Here is a 22,821-nt window from a genome sequence, read left to right as displayed (position 1 = left end):
AAAACTACTTTAAATGACTGAAAAACAAGCCAACACATTTATGGCTTAACTATTTTATTACGCACGTTAGAAAAATGAATCCCTCCCAGTGAGTAATGACTTTGTCTCAAGTGCAACTCCTTGAATTAAGGAATTTCTTGAAATCGTATTTTTATGTGTTTTGGCCTAGAAGTGTGAGGGAGTTTCCATGCAGTGTGGTTGGTCTGTTTTTTTTTCTTTGTTTTTCCTTTTGCATGTTAGTCATTTGCTTGTTATTTTTATTGTATTTTGTTTACAGGTAATGATTTTCGTGGGGGTCACATTAAACAATGCATGAATGTGTGGGTGTTGGTAAATCAATGCTGTATCTTATTTTACGACAAGTAAAAAAATAACAATAATCTAAATATTTCAGTCAGTTGAATGGGTGTGGTGTCCATACAAGAGGTATATATAAATGTTTTCTTACTGAAACATGCAGAAAATAACTTATTTATCATTGTACAAACCTACTATCTTAAAGATTGTGTATTTGGGATGGACATCGTGTTTCGGCTAGAGTGATAAATTGGTGTATTGCATGGCTTTGCATATGTGTATCTGTCTGTATTATATATGTTTATATATGAATATAGATTTGGTGAAACAAACAAGAAAATAGAAAAACGGCCACGATCAGTTGGTGCTTTTTACATGCCAGTGGCACAGGTGCCAGGGGAGGCTGGCAACGGCCACGATCCGATGGTACTTTTTATGCGCCACCAGCACAGAAGCCAGTCAAAGACATTTTTTTTTAAATATAAAAGCATGCAAACTTACGAAATCCTTCTGTAAATTCTTTGAGGGTAAGATATCCGTTCTTATCATCATCTAGAATGTCGAATACTTGTTCCAACGCTTCAGGAGGAAGGGATAACTCTGGTTGTAGTCTCTGTAAGTCATACTTATTGACAAAACCTTTCCCTTCTTTGTCACATAGTATAAACAGTTCCCGTGACTTTTTATACTGCATGTCTTCTAACTCCCCTACAGTGAGGTTTGAACTCCCCATGGTTCCAGTTTCGGTTTCATACATTGTTAAGCTGGAGGAAATCCGACTATGAACCAGAATGAATTGATTTGAACTTTTTTGTTTACATAAGTTTTGCCAAAATTTAGAAGTAACAAAGGAGTGTATTCTTCTAAGGTGTAGGACTTTTGAAGGCTATCATTTTGTTCTTTTATATTGATCGTCTATCTGAAAGACAACAAAATAAAAATTGTATTAAATATGGTTTCATACATACATACATATATATATATATATAAAATTTTTTATAATTATGAGTATAATTATAATAAGGGTTCACCAAAAATTTGCTTCACCACAAACCGAAATTTAGAAATAGTAGTTAAAACTAACTATTTATCTACCATAAGAAAATCTCTTATCATAGAGAAATAGTTAGTTTTAACAGCTATTTCTAAATTTCGGTATGTGGTGAAGCAAACTTTTGCTGAACCCTAATTATAATTATACTCATAATTATAAAACAATTTTGCTTAAGTTTACCAAAAATGGTTCTTTTAACATACCGAACTACTTGGTAAAATTATCAATTATTAATTAATTAATTAATTAATTTTACCCTTTATTATTATTATTATTATTATTATTATATATATATATATATATATATATAGAAGAAAGGGGAGGAGGAGAAGAACGAAGATGAAGAAGAAGAAACTGCACTAATTCTTTCATGTCACAGTTAATTCATTCCAAAGATTATTTTTACAATCAAATCATTTCAAAATAAAATACCTGTACAAATACAGCTTATCATGAACAAATTATTTCCAAAAATGTTGCTTCATATTCCAAAATATCATGTAACATCTAAAATGCTTTACTATAATCAAAGGATTTTGAGATTACACATTCCAAATTACATTTTTACATTCATATCATCTCTAAATACATTAGGTTGCCAGAAACTCCATGTGTGTGTGTGTGTGTACACGTGTGCATGTGAGTGTGTGTGTGTTATCAAAAACTTTATCATCATCATCATTTAATATCCATCTGCCATACTTATTTCTTTACTACCCACAAGGAGCTAAACACAGAGAGGACAAACAAGGACAGACAAATGGGTTAAGTAACTGGTACTTATTTAATTGATCCCGAAAGGATGAAAGGCAAAGTTGACCTTGGCGGAATTTGAACTCAGAACATAGCAGCAGACGAAATACTGCGAAGCATTTCGCTTGGCGTGCTAACATTTCTGCCAGCTCACCGCCTTTTCCAACTGCAATGCTGAAATGGATTGGACAGCTTGGCAGGAATTGGCAAACCTGAAGACTTCACCAAGCTCTACTGTCTTTTATGGAATGGTTTTAATGGTTGGATGTCCTTATGCAAACCAACCACTTTGCAGAGTGTACAGGGTCCTTTTTACATGGCACCAGCGAGCTCACCAAGAAACTTGCAAAACAAAGATCCTTCAATTGAGAGGGAGAACAGTATTAAGTAAGGTTAGTATGTGTGTATGTATGTATATATATAGGTAGGAGCACTCCGTCGGTTGCGACGATGAGGGTCCCAGCTGATACGATCAATGGAACAGCTTGCTCGTGATATTAACGTGCAAGTGGCTGAGCACTCCACAGACATGTGTACCCTTAACGTAGTTCTCGAGGAGATTCAGCGTGACACAGAGTGTGACATGGCTGGCCCTTTGAAATACAGGTACAAGAGAAATAGGAAGAAAGAGTGAGAGAAAGTTGTGATGAAAGAGTACAGCAGGGACCACCACCATCCCCTGCCGGAGCCTCGTGGAGCTTTTAGGTGTTTTCGCTCAATAAACACTCACAATGCCCGGTCTGGGAATCGAAACCGCGATACTACGACCGCGAGTCCGCTGCCCTAACCACTGGGCCATTGCGCCTCCACAAGAAAGTTTACTATTGCACTTGTCAATACCAAATACATAAATATGTGTGTGTATGTGTGTGTAGTGAAGGTGCATGGCTCAGTGGTAAGAGCGTTGAGCTTACAATGGTGAGGTTGTGCGTTTGAATCCCGGAACAGGCTGCGTGTGTTGTGTTCTTGAGCAAGACACTTTATTTCACGTTGCTCCAGTTCACTCAGCTGTAGAAATGACTTGCGACGTTACTGGTGCCAAGCTGTATTGGTCTTTGCCTTTCCTTTGGATAACATCAGTGGCGTGGAGAGGGGAGGCCGGTATGCATGGGCGACTGCTAGTCTTCCATAAACAACCTTGCCCGGACTTGTGCCTGGGAAGGTAACTTTCTAGGTGTAATCCCATGGTCAGTCATGACCGAAGGGGATCTCAGTATGTGTGTGCATGTGTGTGAGTGTGTGCATGTGTGTGTTTCCTTTTGTCTTACTTTTGTAGATCCATAATTAAGTTGTTAGGAAAAATATGAGGAATATCGTTGTTTTCAACATAAAATATGAAAATTTGCAAGCAAACATAAATGCATACATGGACAATAAAGAACCGTTTATACAAGTTTTCCCTGCCACTTACATGCGTTTGTTGTTCAAATGTCAGCTCATTGGCTGAATATATTTTTCTTCAGAAAAACTGTTCACTACAAAATTTGTTAATTTAATATACCATTCATGGAGGCGCAATAGCCCAGTCGTTAGGGCAGCGAACTCACGGTCAAAGGATCGCAGTTTCGATTCTCAGACCGGCATTGTGTGTGTTTATTGAGCGAAAACACCTAAAACTCCACGAGGCTCTGGCAGGGAGTGGTGGCGACCCCTGTTGTACTCTTTCGCCCCAACTTTTCTCACTCTTTCTTCCTGTTTCTTGAGTAATGCTGTGATGGACTGGCATCCTGTCCAGCTGGGGGAACACATACGCCACAGAAACTGGGCCTATGAGCCTGGCTGGGCTGGAAAAGGGTGAAAAAAGGCAAAAGTGTACCATTCAAATATGATCTCCCAACATTTATACACATCTGTAGTCTATTCAGGGTATGTTATTCAAATTTTAAACCATTAAGTGGAATGGATTCCCAGTGGTATATACACATACACATCGTCAGTTCATGGTTCATTGATTAAAATTTTAGCTCATTATGCTTAGTTAAAATTTTCTTCAGAAAAATCCCTTTGTTATTCAATTTGTTCATTTAGAGACCCATTTATATACGGCTACCCGGCTGAACATTGAAAGGAAGTGAGAATTATTATTAAATTTAATGACATCTCAGCCCTTTCATTAATATATGCATACTTAATGAGAACATGCATAAACGAACGTGAATAAAAAGAAAGGAAATTAGCATAGGGAGCCAGATGTAAGCCCTACAGTCAGTTTACATTTACTACTCAAATTTATTGACTTTACAAATTCAGTTGTTAATTTGAGAGAGAAAGAGAGAGAGAGAGGCATTAGAGAACTTCCATGTTTTAATATAGGATTTTTGTATTTTTTTACAACACAGAAAACCCAGGTGGCTAACCGGACACTGCACTTGTGTCTTTACTGTTACTGACAATAAATGCCTTATTGATTACTTAAGAGATAAAGGAAACAAGTAGTTTAATGCTTTATGATAAAAAAAAAATTAAGCTTTAAATTAATAAACTATTTTTCCCAGAAACAACACACAATTTCCATCTATCAAATCTATGCATAAGGCTTTGGTCAGATTGGGGATATAGTGGAAGACACTTGTTCAAATTGCCATACAGTAGGATTGAACCCAAAGCCATGTGGTTAGGGAACAAACTTCTAGTCACACAATGATACCTGCACTTTTTACGTAAGTTTATAATTTATATATATATATATATATATATATAATTATTAATATTAGGGAAGTTATTTCCGAGTCCACAAGGGAGAGAAATTCAATTTAGAGGTACTAAAATGAATTTCTCACTGTATTATATACATACATATAAATAAACCTACACATACATACACACACACTTCAAAGGCCTTCCACTCATATCTACATCACTTTGTTTTCAAAGATGGAATTGGTAACTTCTGTCATCTTTTCCCATGGATTTTCCTTAATATTTCTGCAATGGAACAGCTACTGATATTATCTTTTACTAAGGATGATTTGGTAACTGCTATTATTCTTGATTAAGGCTATTCTTTATTTCTCTCTGATGACGGAACAGTTAGCTTATGTAGAAGTCTTTACTCAATTCTAGAAACAGTTGTAGGAGACTTTACGTATTTATTATAACCACTCTGTACAATGTTTAAATTATAGATTATAAACTAAATGCTCTGAAGTGATATTGCCTGTTTTGCTTGTTTATTCTGTTTCATATCTATATATATGCTCAATGATGAACCACTTCTAGCCATCTTTGATAAGCAGCTTCAACACTACCTTTCTTCAGCTGCAGCTCAAGCCGAAATTTTAGTGGTAAATCTTACTCTTTTACTTGTTTCAGTCATTTGACTGTGGCCATGCTGGAGCACCGCCTTTAGTCAAGCAAATCGACCCCAGGACTTATTCTTTGTAAGCCTAGTACTTATTCTATCAGTCTCTTTCGCTGAATCGCTAAGTTATGGGGATGTAAACACACTGGTTGTCAAGCGATGTTGGGAGGACAAACATATACACACACACATACATATATATATATATATATATGTACAACGGGCTTCTTTCAGTTTCCGTCTACCAAATCCACTCACAAGGCTTTGGTCAGCCCGAGGCTATAGTAGAGGACACTTGCCCAAGGTGCCATACAGTGGGACTGAACCCGGAACCATGTGCTTGGTAAGCAAGCTACTTACCACACAGCCACTCCTATGCCTAAGCACTTATAGTACATATCTATTACACTGTCATTAGATGAAGATTTTTTATGTGTTTATATGCAAGGAGGTATTTGTTGTGCTTGTGTTCCTTTGCTTTGACATAATTGTAAATGATGACCCCCACCATAGAAGCAGTGACTTTTGTTTACAATTTTCTATAGAAACATGTCCAGCCATGGAGAAATATTATTCTGCTTGAAAATGAATGATGTTTAACGACAGAACAGGTAAAGGATTCAGTTATGGAAAAGTTACTTCAACAATTTGTCTGACCTATGCAAGCATGTGAAGTAGAATATTAAAATGATGATGATGATGATAATGTATGTATGTATGTTAAGAAGTAAAAATTTACATAAATATATTCTCATTAAAGATCTTATGACATTAGGTATGGAGGCAGTAGCTTCATTTATAGATACTAATTGTCCTATTACAAACGTCTCAGACTTAATTACCAACTGTGGATACCATTAGTTAAAGTGAAACAACAATCTAAAGGATATAACAAGTAAAAAAATAATTAACATATATTTTCAAACTAATTGAATTTTATTTTAATTTGTGGATAAGTCTCTCAGAAATTCTGGTATAGAAGTTAAAAACAAGCAATCAAACAATCGGCCTATCTACCTACATATCTGTGTGTGTCTGTGTGTTTATGTATAATAGGTATCTTGGGGAAATTGTCTTCTACTATAGTCCTGGGCTAAGCAAAGTGTTGTGTATAGATCTGGTAGATGAAAAGTGAAAGAAACCTGTAGTGTACATGCACACACAGACATGTATGTATGCAAGTATGTGTGCGCATGGGTATGCCTCTGTGTGTTTGTGTATGTCCTTGTTTCAGCACCACGCGGTGGTTCTAAAATTAACATCATCATTCATACAAGTAACATTGTTCATCTCCAGTCTTCTTTGGAAAACATGTCTGGCCACGGGGAAATATTACCTCGCTTGGAAACAGCTGAGAGTTGGTAACAGGAAGAGCATCCAGCTTCAGAAAATTCACTTCAAGTTCTTTCTGACACAAGCAAGCATGTTATAGTAGACGGTACAAGCTGAAAGTGTCACAGCAGGACTGAACATGAAATTATGTTGGAAAGTGCACTTCTTAACCACTCAGTGATTAACAAAGAACCAATTATTCTGGACTATCATAAAGAAGTATTCCGACAAACCTCAACAGCTAGGAATGAGGGCTTATTATCAAATACATAATTATTCTGAATTCATTCCTTTATAATATCGTTTTTGAAATTTCATTTCCTTTTTATGAAGAACGCCTTACTTCCCGGGGCATGGACACATTGAAACTCTGACATCTGGCAGTGGACTTGGCAGACACCCATACAATTATTAACCATCTTACAAACAATAACTCTGAGCACCTTTTCAAACTCCATCTCTCTAACACCCGTGGACATGTTTACAAAGTCAGAAAACAGCACAGCTCTCATGACTTTCGGAAACATTTTTTCAAGCTAAGAGTTGCTGAAGCATGGAACAATCTGCCGACATCAGTTGTCAGTTGTTGGAGCACTGCATCCTTCAAAATTTCCATGCATCATGAGATTCGCCAACACTACGCCTGATTTTCTCCCCTCCATACACACGCAAGCATGTATCTGACTCATACACTGTTCACTTTCTAGACATTTGTACATTACTGCATATGCTTTATACGCACTTTCTGACAAGTTGTGGTGCACCTGAGCACTGTATACAATAATTTCATTATTATTTTATATAAGAAACATTAACATCCTGCTAAGTCAGCTTTTGAAAAGAAAATAAATAAATACAGCTATGTGGTTAAGAAGCTCATTTTGCAAATGCATTGTTTTGGGTTCTATCCTAATGTGTGGCACCTTGGGCAAGTGTCTTCTGCTAAAGCCCTGAGGCATTCAAAGACTTGAGAGTGAATTTGTTTGACAGAAACTGAGTGGAAGCTTTGTGTATATATGTGTGTTTATGAATATAGATAGATAACTTTTTTTTTGTTCTGTTCCTTCTCGAGCCATGCCTGGCTCATAAGGGCCGGTTTCCCGGTTTCTTGGCGTATAGGTTCCCCACCTGGATGGGACGCCGGTCCATCGCAGGATATCTATGTGTATGTTTTTGTGTCAGTGTTTGTCACACCATCATCCCCACCCCTACACTTTGACAAAAAATGTTGGTTTGTTTATGTTCTGTAATTTAGGGTTCGGCAAAGGAGACCAGCAGAATAATTATCAGATTTTGAAAATACTCCTATGTACCGGGGTCAATTTGTACAACTAAAACCCTTCAAGACAATGCTCCAACATGGTCGCAGTCCAATGACTATAACAAATAAAAGGGTAAAAAGTAAAGATAGTGTATATCCATTTTAAGCTAAGCTTTAATATTTTCTCTATGAATCAAAAGAGAAATTAAAAAGTAAAAACCTCCTCCTACACACCAAAGTTAGTCATAGCTGTTTTTTCCTATTCTGTTTCTGGATTTACAGATATTGAGTCTTTTGAAAATAAGGCACAAGCATGACTAATACGTACTACAACAATGTTTACGGAAGTTGAAACACTTTTCTAAGTAGTAGCAGTACATGTGTCTTCATTTGGGATGACCTCACTCAAACACCTACCCCAAATCTTTAGCTGTGTGGTTTCTTATAATACATGATTGGTTATGAGCCTCTCTAATAATCTAAGGCAGTGTATCATATTGCATATGTCTCTGCCACACAGCTCAAGTGTATTGTCTTGATTACAGAGGTTAACTGGCTGACATCATATTTATTTACTTAAATAGCTAAACTGTGAGAGATCAGCAGGTTGCCAATTGAATTTGTTATTCAGAACTAATCGTATGAAAGAGCTATTGAGAGTGAATTTAAGAAATGAAAGGCCCAAGCATATTTGTGTAGTTAATGAATTTACTTTCCAACCACATGATTTCAGGTTTAGTCCGATTGCTTGGCACCTTGGACAAGTGTCTTCTATTATAACTCCAGATCAATCATAACCTTATGAGTGGATCTGGAAGCAGCTGTGTGTGTGTGTATAAGAGAAAGAGAGAGAGAGAAAAAGAGAGGGAGAGACAGGGAAAGAGAGAGAGAGAGTGTGTGTGTGTGCGTGTGTGATGAGGATAGCTGGCCACTCATGACTGACGAAAACCATCACTGACCATCGCCCATGCAAAATGCCAGCAATGCCTGTGCATTGAATTTATTGCACCAATAGTCAGCTTCACCCAGGTTCATGTTTGCAGCTTCCATGCTTGCTGACGCACCCTACAACTAGATCAGGTATCGGACAGCTGCTCACTAGTGATTGCACAACCTAAAATTTTAGATCCAATTTCCAGTACTCAATGTTACTCATTTTCAAACATCAACTTGTAAACTACGCTCACTTTTCTTTTGAAAATCTTTTGAAGTATGAAACGAGAGTTTGAAGAAAACACTTCACTTTATGTTCTTTTCTTTGAAACCTCTTTGTTGCTAAAAACATTAATCAAAAGTATTACTTCAAAGAATTACTGCCAACTCAAATTACATTATGAACCACTTTAATCACAGGAAATTTTTTGAGGGCCGCTTGTATACTTCATGCACTAATAGTCAAATGATCAAATTACAAAATCAAGAATTTTTCATTCTTTTCATTTGCTTAAAATTATAAAATTGTAGGTTATTGCTTTATAGCCACTTAAAAATTTTGAATTATCATTGTAATAGCAGTAGTATCTATCTTTTTTACTTTTCATTACAATCTATCATTACAATCTTGAGCAAGTGTTTTCTACCATAGCCTCGGGCCGACCAAAGCCTTGTGAGTGGATTTGGTAGATGGAAACTGAAAGAAGTCTGTCATATATATATATATATATATATATATATATATATATATACACATGTATGTGTGTGTATATGTTTGTATATCTTTGTTTGTCCCACAACATCGCTTGACAACCGATGCTGGTGTGTTTACGTCCCTGTAACTTAGTGGTTCGGCAAAAAGAGACAAATAGAATAAGTACTAGGCTTTCAAAGAATAAGTCCTGGGGTCGATTTGCTCGACTAAAGGCGGTGCTCCAGAATGGCCACAGTCAAATGACTGAAAGAGGTAAAAGAGTAAAGAGTATTTCAAAAGAAAACCAGGCTTGGTTTACCAGCTGATGATCAGAAACATGATGGGCTTCCATACATTTTCTATCTATAAATCATGTGGTTGAAAAGCAAGTTTGTTAACCACACGGCCATGCTGGAGCTTATTTGGATTTTAAAGAAAAAAATCAAAGACTTACTCAAACAATTGAGGATAATTCATTTAAAGAATCGTCTCCCAAAATAAAACAAAAATCCACCTTAGTTGTTGAACTGCAGGTTTACATATTCCAGTAAGGTCAAGGAATATGGTAATTGTGTAACTGTGTTAAAATAGTTTTACAAAAGGTTTTTAATATGGGAATTAAAAATACCAACAAAATTCGAACAAAATCAACCAAACTACCAAACAGGTTCGCTAATTAGTATGATACTGTAATGAGAAACGTATCAGCATTTCACATGGGTGCAGGCATAGCTGTGAGGTAAGAAGTTTGCTTTCCACCCACTTGGTTCCAGCTTCAGTCCAAATACATACAACCTTGGGCAAGTGTCTTCTATGATTGCCTCAGGCTGACCGAAGCCTTGTGAGTGGCTTTGGTAGTGTGTGTGTGTGTGTGTTGTGTGTGTGTGTGTGTGTATGCAGGTATATTTTTTGTCTGTATTTGTAGCAGTAACAGGCCATGGTGGTTAATATGTTAAAGGTAATGCTTTGCTTAAAGCATGGTGACTTAATAACAGTGAAATGATTAATCAAACAATCAACCACTCAACAACCAGTGTTGGTGTGTTTATGTCCCTGTAACTTAGCAGTTCAGCAAAAGAAACCACTAGAAAAAGTGTCAGGCCTTTAAAAAAATACTAAGTGTGACCAAAGTTCTTCAAGGCAGTGCCCCAATATGGCCACAGTCTGATGACTGAAACAAGTAAAAGATAAGATATAGCTAATTGTTTTAATCCTTTCTACTGTAGGCACAAGGTCTGAAATTTGGGGGTGAGGGGACTAGGCAAAGACATCTCACTGCATTATAGCTAATTGTTATAATATCATAAAATATGGTTTGGATTGGAAAAAAATTTTAGTGAATTTACAAGATTACCTGAGATACAGGAGCAGGAATGGCTGTGTGGTAAGTAGCTTGCTTACCAACCACATGGTTCTGGGTTCAGTCCCACTGTGTGGCACTTGGGCAAGTGTCTTCTACTACAGCCTCAGGCCGACCAAAGCCTTGTGAGTGGATTTGGCAGACGGAAACTGAAAGAAGCCCATTGTATATATGTATATATCTGTGTGTGTGTGTGTGTGAGTATGTGTTTTTGTGTCTGTGTTGTCCCCCCAACATTGCTTGACAACCGATGCTGGTGTGTTTATGTCCCCGTAACTTAGCGGTTTGGCAAAAAGAGACCAGTAAAATAAGTACTAGGCTTACAAAGAATAAGTCCTGGGGTTGATTTGCTCAACTAAAGGCAGTCAAATGACTGAAACAAGTAAAAGAGTATGCCTTGGCTATGTTTCATTCCTTTCATTATCATTAGTCAATTAGTTGACCGTTTAACTAAATAACTAATTGACTGTTTGATTAATCTTTTCACTTATATTAAGTCACCCTTCTTTAGCAAAGCATTATCTTTAACATATTAACTGCCATGGCCTGTTATTGGTTGTTATGTGGAGTTAAGGAACGAACCCTCAAGAGGTACATGTGGTGGTTAATGTGTAAAATAGTTACATCATAAAACTGACATCTTTTCTATGCAATTGACAAACTGAAATTATTCGCTGAAAATGAGTATCATCTGAGGGCTGGTGCCGCTGTTATATCTTTGATGGGCTGCTGGGTCAAAGGGTGAGAAAACCAAGTGGGTATTTATGTCTATCCATGACTACACAGGCACCTAAGATAATTAGAAACAGCATGGTACACACGGTACATGATACCAAGCCACACACTCTGTTTGCAGTGATGACTGGCTCTCAATTGTAAATAGACAATTTAATTAATCAAACAACAATAATTATCATCACCTATGCTGACACAAGATCAATTTACTCTATTTTATTTTTGCTTTCATTCATACTGTGTGTATTAAAAATGGGTACCCCCACCCACCCACACACCTCCCCCAAAAATACAAACTGTCAGCAAATATTTCAAAAGGAAGCAAAATAAAAAAAAAAAGAGGACTGATTCATTAACTGACTCAGTTTTATAAATACTAATTTCTGCTGTAGGTCATTTGGTTTATTGTACAGTTTCATTCAACTCTGTATAAAAATACAACTGTAAAATATCTAAATATGAATAACCTACAAATGTTACCCTAGAAATGAACCACAAACGGTATTATAAAAAAAAAACTAGTAAAAATAAGTCACCATCTGGTCTAACAGATTTAAATGCTATATTCAAAAGAAAAACGGAAGTGCTGTGATAGTGTGATACCATGGATGATGAGGATAAAAACTGAATTCTACCTTGTGATTTTTCATCATTGTTGAAAGAGAGAGGAAGAGAGAGAAAGAGAGAGATTCTCTTATCTGCCTCGTCAGCTTCTTTTGTGGGCAAGAAAAGCATTTCATGTTTATGATTTATTAAATTAAGACTGTTTCGCAGTCATTTATTTACTTAACCCTTTAGTGTTTAAACCGGCTATATCCGGCTCAAATATTCTACTCATTTTATGCTCAAACTGGCCAGAACCAGTATCTCACACCTACCCTGCAATGTAATTCTAAAAATAAACAATTACATCTTTCAAATCTTGAAGCTACAAGATAATACCAGATTCATTTTTTTTTAATGTAAATGAATAAAGATTACTTTTGACATATTAATTTGAATGCTAAAGGGTTAAATTGTCCCCCCCCCCGAAAGAAACATCTGTATTTCTATACAAGTTGAATGGAAATTAAGAATAAACCAAAGGCGTTGAGCTGACAGAATTGTTAGCAGACTGAATGAAATGCTTAGTGGCATTTCATCAGCCTTTACGTTCTGAGTTCAAATTCCGCCGAAGTTGACTTTGCTTTTCATCCTTTCAGAGTCAATAAATTAAGTACCAGTTGCGTGCTGGGTCAATCTAATCAAATGCCCTCCTCCCACAAAATTTCAGGCCTTGTGCCTAGAGTAAAAAAGAATATTTATAAAACCAAGGCAATTAATGAAGCTTTTACCATTTCTTTTCTTTGGTAGTTCCACAGCATCTAATATCTCCTACCTCTACCAATACCCATTCATTTCTTGTCCCCACCACCTCTAGCTCCCACTTTCCTTTCAAAATCATGTGGATCCACCCACCCATTTATCCTCTCCAATCCCCGATTCACTTCACAATGTACACCTTCCTGTAGCTTGGATGTACTGCCCCTGCACTTCCCCATCACATCATCTTTCTCTCTTTTTCCTCTCTCCCTATCTGAGGTAGCTATGTTTCTATTCTAATGCAAGACACTTTTTCTGTCTCTCAATACTCCTCCCTTCAGTTGAGGGGTCTTGTTCTACCAGTTACTTGGTGACCTCACTGTTGCTGGTGCCACATAAAACGCACTCTATAAAGTGGTTGGCATTAGGAAAGGCATCCAGTTGTAGAAACCATGCCAAAAAAGAAACTTGCCAATACTGGTGCCACATAAAAAAGCACCCAGTACACTCTGTCAGTTGACTGCAGCCATGCTGGAGCACCACCTTTAGTCAAGCAAATCAACCCTAGGACTTATTCTTTGTAAGCTTAGTACCTATTCTAAGTTACGGGGACGTAAACACACCAGCATCGGTTGTCAAGCGATGTTGGGAGAACAAACACAGACACACAGACACACAAACACACACACACACACACACATATATATATACGACGGGCTTCTTTCAGTTTCCGTCTACCAAATTCACTCACAACGCTTTGGTCAGCCTGAGGCTATAGTAGAAGACACTTGCTCAAGGTGCCACGCATTAGGATTGAACCCGGAACCATGTGGTTGGTAAGCAAGCTACATACCACACAGCCACTTTTATTAATATTTATAAGTATACGAAAAACAGAATTCTGAATAGATCTCGTTTATTAATTAAACATATTCTAATTTAAAGCTGAGTAATATCTGTAAAATATGCTAACTCAATGTAAAACATTGCATGTGTTGCTGCAGAGAAAACAGGATACACAATTATGTTTACACACAGACAAACCCACACACATACACACAATATTGATCTGACTGGGACCTCGGGTTTCACCCTTAATGATTCATTCAACCAATGAAGTTGAGAACAATAGCAGCTGGTCATAACTTCACAGGGTTCCTACTCAAATCAATATTATCAATAAATTTTACTCTAGATTATGTATGGAGTCCTACTGTTAGTAAATAAGTTTGTTGTTTTTCAACAAATAGATCAACAATAGCAAATAGCAGCATCTGATACACTCTGTAAAGTGGTTGGCATTAGGAAGGGCATTCAGCTGTAAGAATCATGCCAAAACATACAGTGAAGCATGGTGCAGTCCTCTGTCTAGCCAGCTCCTGTCAAATTTCCAACCCATACCAGCTTGGAAGATGGATGTTAAATGATGAAAGAGAGAGAGAGAGAGTTATAAACACACACACACACACACACACACACACACACACAAGGGTTTTATTTCTACACTTCCACTGATAGTGTTCAGACCACCAAGTTTACTATATTTGATTACTCTCTCTTTTCTCTTTTACTTGTTTCAGTCATTTGACTGCAGCCATGCTGGAGCACCGCCTTAAGTCGGGCAAATTGACCCCAGGACTTATTCTTTGTAAGCCTAGTACTTATTCTATCGGTCTCTTTTGCCGAACTACTAAGTTACGGGGACATAAACACACCAGCATCAGTTGTCAAGCGGTGTTGGGTGGACAAACACAGACACACAAACATACACACACACATATATATACATATATACGACGGGCTTCTTTCAGTTTCCGTCTACCAAATCCACTCACAAGGCTTTGATCGGCCCAAGGCTATGGTAGAAGACACTTACTCAAAGTGCCACGCAGTGGGACTGAACCCGGAACCATGTGGTTGGTAAGCAAGCTACTTACCACACAGCCACTCCTGCACCTGCATACAAGATTCACATATTTAAAGAAAAAATGTCTCCAAAAAAAGTCAATTTGGGTCCTATGTATGAAGTTGGGCCGTCCATAAGTTTTAATGCACTAAAAACTGCTTTTACTTAAATGTGCACTGCTGAAAGTACAGTGCATTTAATTACGTCTGTATGCCTTTTATGTCAGCAAACAGTAATTTTTAATACTGGCTCTCTGTCAGTTACGACAACGAGGGTTCCATTTGATCCGGTCAATAGAACAGCCTGCTCATGATATTAACATGCAAGTGGTTGAGCACTCTACAAACACGCGTACACTTAATGTAGTTCTCAGGGAGATTCAGCATGGCACAAGAGGTGACTAGGCTGGCCCTTTGAAACATAGGTACTGCACATTTTTTGCTAGCTGAGTGGACTGGAGCAATGTAAAATGAAGTGTTTTGCTCAAGGACACAAAGCGCTGCCAGGAATTGAACTCACAACCTTAGGATCATGAGCTGAATATCCATAACGTCTAGGCCATGTGTCTTCATAACACAGCAAGCACAGTAATTAGCGGAGCAATAATTATTGAAGTAATAGACACAATGTGATTCAAAGCTGGTTCAACTATAGTTCTTATGTTACATGATAAATTAGAGTCAAATATAAAATAGTGACTCACATATCTAATATGAAAGGGAGTCAGTGCAGATTTAAACCAGTCAGCAATATATAAAATGCTGAGCTAAAACTTTCACTGTAGTAAGAATTGAAAATGAACATAGTTTTGGTAACTGGGACCTTCTTATGGCACAGGCAGGGCTGAAGGAGTCGAAACAAAAAACTCTGACTCTGACTCCGACTCCTGTACTATTGGCACCTCTGACTCCAACTCTGATTCCGACTTCGGCTCTGACTCCTCTTTATGTAATTAAGTGATTGTGGTCTACATATCTCATAAAGCATATGCATACACTTGCACTTTGAGTAGGCCTGCATGTTATAATCGGTTTATATAAAAGAATAAAGACATTGAGTCAGAATCGGAGTCGGAATACTTTTACCAACTCCGACTTCAGCTACTCCTTAACTGTTTCCAACTCCGACTCCATGACTCTGACTCCACAGCCCTGCTTACAGGTTCAGGGATCCAATTCTAATCTATGTATGGTGTTACTAGCTGTCAATAAATAAATACAATAGGGTCTATTGCACTGACTTGACTGGCAGTCTCACAGGTAGGGGCCCAATTCTGATCTATGTATGCTATCTGCTGTCAAGAAATAAACACAACCATGTCCATTGCACTGATTTTTGTCGAGGACCTATAATACTACTAAGACAGTTGCTGGGAAATTGGTAAATTTGTTCAGCTAAGCTTATACCTAATGGTGAGACTAGCTGAATGAAAAGTCACACTGAAGTTTGAATTTGTGTTATTGCAATAGAGAAAAATGTGGACAAAAGAGGTATAATAGAAAGTTGCAAGGCCTGTGAATTGTAAACTGCAAAATGACCTGTTGAAGTTAATGAATGAGAAATTGCTTGTGCCACAGATCACTGTGTTCCACAGTCTGACCTGCAGATCAGGTTGTGGAGTAGGAAAATGTGTAAAGAAAAGCCGTAGACAAAAACAGAAGAGAAAAACAAGAGCTGCTGAGGCAATGATCAAAAGAGACAAAAATCTGTAGAAATAAAGGCATGTAAAAATTCCAGAGAAAAGCCATAGTGAGGAAGTATAAAAAGAAAAATGGAAAGATAGTGAGAAAAAGTGAGGCGCAATGGCCCAGTGGTTAGGGCAGCAGGCTCGCGGTCGGAGGATCATGGTTTCGATTCCCAGACCGGGCAGTGTGTGTGTTTATTGAGCGAAAAACCTAAAAAAGCTCCACGAGGCTCCAGCAAGGGTTGGTGGTGACCCCTGTTGTACTCTTTCGCCACAACTTTCTCTCACTCTCTCTTCCTGTTTCTTGAGTAACGCTGCGATGGACTGGTGTCCTGTCCAGCTGGGGGGAACACATATGCCACAGAAACCAGGAAACCGGGCTCGTGAGCCTGACTAGGCTTGAAAAGGGCAAAAAAAAATAATAAAGTAAGAAAAGTAGTAGAGCAAAGCAAAGAGAAAACTGAAAATTTCTGTTATAACATGTATTATAACAGGCATTTTGGTCTACCTCATGAGTTTCTCTTGTAAATGAGAATGAAAATAATTTCAGGAAATGGCAAATTAATGGTGAAATCTAGCTAAACAGAATTTCAGTCAATGTTGAATTTATGTTGGTATAGAAGACAAGAAATGCATAATAAAAGGTGTATGGTTTATAGAGAATAAGTTGCAAGATAGCTTGTATAAAGAATAATAAGTAACTGAAAGTTACATAGCTTGTGAATTGTAAACTATGAAATCTATATATATATATGTAAAGCTGAAGTTGTCTGTGTATGGCAGGTTTGGTAGCCTTCAATTAACACTATCTCCTCCGAGACCCTGCGGTGCAAGTTGACCAAAATTGAGAGTATGATAGAAGAAGGCTTGCTCTTCATTCCGTATAAGATAAAATTCAAATCGAACCATGTTAACACCAAAAATTATTTACATCAAAAAGGTGCATTTTTTTCTATGAAAATCCCTATTTTTTCGGTGTATTTCAACCAGAAAAATGTTCACTTTAAAGAGAATAACAATGTACATAATGCAAAATTTTTACTTTTCAAAAATTCCAATTGTAAAGGGTCGAAGCAAACCCGAGCAACGATGGGCGATACTGCTAGTTCTTTGTAAAAGCTTTAATGGTTTGTAACAGAAGTCTAAGCTGCAATGAAAAGGCTTGTAACAGTAAATTGTACATCCATTCATATTTTCAAAGTTCATGAAACACATGTCAAAGATGGTTTAATTTTTCGAATCTCTAACTTAAAATAAACTGTACTGACATCTATCAGAACAGTTGTTTTCAAACTAGTCCATTGCAGGAGGGAATAATTTATTTCTTCTGTACAGACATACATCTTTCAATCGCAATCCTAATTTTGTAACAAGTAGCTCAATGACAGATATTTCAAACATTTCTTGAAATAGAATGGTAAGAGCATTTTTAGTGGACAAATTGATTAAATGTAGTTCCACTGTTGATATATAATAATAAAAATGCATTTTTGCCAGCTGAGTGGACTGGAGTAACGTGAAATGAAGTGTTTTGCTCAAGAACACAACGTGTCGCCCAGTCCAGGAATCGAAACCACAATCTTACGATTATGATGCTGACACCCTAACGACTAAGCCATGCACCTCCGCCATTATATTTTTATAATTAAATATAAGTAGGAATTGTAAAAAAAGAAATTGTTCAAAAATTATGTGTATTGTAAAAGTATAACTAATTTATTACACATGGATGCTAACAACAAAATCCTATAAGAACCCTCGTTGAGAAAACCTGCAATAGAATAATTAACAAGGAAGCTGAATATCAAAAAGTGTTCACAACAGAGTTCATAAATCAAGACAAGAATTATAGTTCATCCTCACTCACCTTCGTCTATAGAAAGAATAAATATAATTCTCATATTTCCTTAACTTCTTGACATTAGAACCAGTTATAGAAATCTATGTAAATTTCCTACTTAACAACTTATAGAAACTATTTTAAAGTAGGGCAAGAATAGATAAAACCGAGAAAAATTGTCTTGAATAGCATGTACATTTTTTCATTTTTCTTTTATTTTTATTAACAGGTAATCAAGCAAAAGTTATAATTCTAAAATATAATTAATGATTAAGGACCAGAAGTGGATTAACATTAAAATAAAGTATAAGAAATAAAAAGTGGAGGCACGATGGCCCAGTGGTTAGGGCAGCGGACTCGCAGTCAGAGGATCGCGGTTTCGATTCCCAGACTGGGCGTTGTGTGTGTTTATTGAGCGAAAACACCTAAAAGCTCCACGAGGTTCCAGCAGGAGGGAGGGTGACCCCTGTTGTACTCTTTTGCTACAACTTTCTCTCACACTCTCTTCTTGTTTCTTGAGTAACACTGAGATGGACTGGCGTCCTGTCCAGCTGGGGGAGAACACATACGACACAGAAACCAGGAAACCGGGACCATGAGCCTGGCTAGGCTTGAAAAGGGCAAAGTTTATCAATTTTTTTATAAGAAATAAAATACTTTCCACTACATATTTATTGATGCATATACAAAGAAGGGTGCGGCTAAATTATAAACACATGATTCACGCAGCATATGAGGTGGATTGTTTGAACAAAGTCTTATTTTAGGCAAACACAAGGAAGATACAGAAAAAAAATATATATATAAAGGATGTGTGAAAACAAACAAATTGGTCATTGTCAAGAAATTTGCACTTATTTATTCAAGCTAAGATATGTAAAATTTTAATGAGGTAATAACGACAATAACATGAATGTTTTAGAAAGAGTTCATGAACTATGCAATAGCTGATATAAGCAGGAAACAACACAAACCATAGGCATAGGTTTTTAAGAGCTGGCAGAAACATTAGCACGCCGGGCGAAATGCTTAGCAGTATTTCGTCTGCCGTTATGTTCTGAGTTCAAATTCCGCCAAGGTCGACTAAGCCTTTCATCCTTTCGGGGGTCGATTAAATAAGTACCAGTTACACACTGGGGTCGATGTAATAGATTTAATCTGTTTGTCTGTCCTAGTTTGTCCTCTCTGTGTTTAGCCCCTTGTGGGTAGTAGAGAAATAGGTATTTCGTCTGCCGTTACGTTCTGAGTTCAAATTCTGCAGAGGTAGACTTTGCCTTTCATCTTTTCGGGGTCAATTAAACAAGTACCAGTTACACACTGGGGTCGATATAATCAACTTAATCCATTTGTCTGTCCACTCTGTGTTTAGCCCCTTGTGGGTAGTAGAGAAATAGGTATTTCGTCTGCCGTTACGTTCTGAGTTCAAATTCTGCAGAGGTAGACTTTGCCTTTCATCTTTTCGGGGTCAATTAAACAAGTACCAGTTACACACTGGGGTCGATATAATCAACTTAATCCATTTGTCTGTCCACTCTGTGTTTAGCCCCTTGTGGGTAGTAAAGAAATAGGTATTTCGTCTGCCTTTACGTACTTAGTTCAAATTCTGCAGAGGCAGACTTTGCCTTTCATCTTTTCGGGGTCGATTAAACAAGTACCAGTTACACACTGGGGTCGATATAATCAACTTAATCCATTTGTCTGTCCACTCTGTGTTTAGCCCCTTGTGGGTAGTAAAGAAATAGGTATTTCGTCTGCCTTTACGTACTTAGTTCAAATTCTGCAGAGGCAGACTTTGCCTTTCATCTTTTCGGGGTCGATTAAATAAGTACCAGTTACACGCTGGGGTCAATGTAATCAACTTAATCCATTTGTCTGTCCTTGTTTGTCCCCTCTGTATTTAGCCCCTTGTGGGTAGTAAAGAAATAGGTATTTTGTCTGCCTTTACGTTCTAAGTTAAAATTCTGCAGAGGTTGACTTTGCCTTTCATCCTTTCGGGGGTCGATTAAATAAGTACCAGTTACGCACTGGGGTCGATGTAATCAACTTAATCCATTTATCTGTCCTTGTTTGTCCTCTCTGTGTTTAGCACCTTGTGGGTAGTAAAGAAATAGGTATTTCCAGTATAGAAGCTATTCTCATGCAATATCTGCCGTGTATTGTTTAATTGGACAGCCTCAGTGAAAGAACTTTGCTGTTTTTTTTCTTTTTATATTTCAAAAAAGATCCTCACTCTGTAATCAAATATACAACAGCTATTCTGATGCTATGAGTTCAAAAAGTTTTGGTATGATATAGACAAAAACAGTCACCTTTGTATCAAGTAAAAGAGTTTTAGAAACTTACAACACCTGTTGCTGACCCTCTCCATGACCAGACATATATTTTCTAAGAAAATTGTAAGCAGAGGACACCGCTTGTATATCAGTGACACTTGTTTACAACTATCACATGATGACAAGGAGATAGTAAAACACACATACACACTCACACACATGGTGGGCGTCTTTCAGTTTACATCAATCAAATTCACTTACAAAGCCTTAGTTAACCCAGGGTTATAGTAGACACTTGTCCAAGAAAAATACTGATCATCATCACCATCATCATCATTATCATTTAATACCCATTTTCCATGCTGGCATGGGTTGGACAGTTTCACAAGAACAGGCAAATCTGAAGATGACACCCACCAAGTTCTGCCGTCTGTTTTAGCATGGTTTCTGTGGCTGGATGCCTTTCATAATACCAACCACTTCACAGAATGTAGTGGGGTCTTTGTAGATGGTAGTAGCATCAGTGAAGTCACCAAGTAACTTGCAGGACAAGATCCCTCAAATGGTGCGGTGGGGGTAGTATTGAGGGCAGACTGGGTGTCTTGCATTGCAAGAGGAACATGGCTTCCTCAGATGGAGAAAAGAGAGAGAAAAGGAAGATGGCAAACATGTAACAGAGAGGGGACAGGGACCATGCGATTGAGAGAGGGCAAGGACGATGTGACAGAGATGGGGCAAGATAGATGAGACACTTTACTGTTGTTCTCATCATCACTTAACGTCCGTTGACCATGCTGGCATGGGTTGGACAGTTTGACTGGGCTGGCATGCTGGAAGGCTGCACCAGGCTCCAGTTTGTTTTTATCATGGCTTACTACAGCTGGATGCCCTTCCTAACGCTAACCACTCCGAGAGTGTAATGGGTGCTTTTACATGCTACAGGCACAGGTGCCTTTTGCGTGACACTGGTATCTGCCACAACTGCAATTTTGCTCAGCTTGATGGGTCTTCTTCTCAAGCATGACGTAATGCCAAAGGTTTTGGTCATTTGTCTCCATGAGGCCCAACACTCAAAAGGAACTTGGCCACTTTGCCTCCATGAAGCCAAACGCTCGAGAGGAACTCAGCCACCGCACCTCTGTGAGGCCTGCTCATGAGTAAATATACTTCATAACTTACAGGTGCTTTGCAAATTAGTATGGCCAAGGTTAGCTGCCCCCACTGGGACTAATCTACAGCTGGGTGGACAAGAGTAATAAGTTGTAATAATAAAAAAAAAAGCACAACACAATGTACCACCTGGTTTAGGAACTGAAACTACTATCTTATGATCATGATTGCAATACTCTAACCACTAAGCCATGCACCTAGTGGTTAGGGTGTCTTTAGTCGTTTAGTCTTTTACTTGTTTCAGTCATTTGACTGTGGCCATGCTACAGCACTGCCTTTAGTCGGTCACATCGATCCCAGGACTTAATCTTTGTAAGCCTAGTACTTATTCTATCAGTCTCTTTTGCCGAACTGCTAAGTTACAGGGACGTAAACACACCAGCATCGGTTATCAAGCAATGTTGGGGGGACAAATACAGACACACATACATATACACACACATATACATATATATATATATATACATACGACAGGCTTCTTTCAGTTTCTGTCTACCAAATCCATTGACAAGGCTTTGGTTGGCCTGAGGCTATAGTAAAGGACACTTGCCCAAGGTGCCACGCAGTGGGACTGAACCTGGAAATATGTAGTTCATAAGCAAGCTACTTACCACACAGCCACTCCTACAGAGACACATTTCCACAATAAACATTTGTAAATTTAACATGTTTTGAATAAAAATATTTTGTCTACTTTAGAGAGGAAAGAAAAGAAAAACAAAGTTTTCTATATATTACTGGTATGTTTTCATGTACATTTCAAGCAATATTTGAGATATGTTGTGTAAACAATATGTATGTTAATCTATTGTCATATAAAATTCTCTCTTTCAAATCTTGCAAAACCAGTTTTTTTTTCAGTGTTTTTATATATGTATATGTGTGTGAATGTGTATATATATATATATATAATGATGAATGTGTGT

The 22,821-nt window shown here is 37.6% G+C and overlaps 1 protein-coding gene across 5 annotated transcripts in view; it reads right to left on the bottom strand.

Annotated features, from left to right (window-relative positions):
• The window catches only part of LOC115214228 (EF-hand calcium-binding domain-containing protein 4A), a 168,207-nt gene that overhangs the window by 115,557 nt on the left and 29,829 nt on the right, over positions 1-22,821 (bottom strand). For all 5 annotated transcript variants that reach the window (XM_036504578.1, XM_029783347.2, XM_029783349.2 and 2 more), the window contains exon 2: positions 799-1,216. In XM_036504578.1, the coding sequence (XP_036360471.1) occupies positions 799-1,054 (256 nt within the window). In that variant the 5' untranslated portion in view covers positions 1,055-1,216. The remainder of the gene's footprint in view (positions 1-798; positions 1,217-22,821) is intronic.

The sequence above is a fragment of the Octopus sinensis genome, linkage group LG7, assembly GCF_006345805.1.
Source record: "Octopus sinensis linkage group LG7, ASM634580v1, whole genome shotgun sequence".
In the NCBI taxonomy this organism is placed as follows: domain Eukaryota; kingdom Metazoa; phylum Mollusca; class Cephalopoda; order Octopoda; family Octopodidae; genus Octopus; species Octopus sinensis.
The sequence above is the reverse complement of the archived record's forward strand: the minus strand, read 5'-3'. Positions and strand labels throughout refer to the sequence as shown.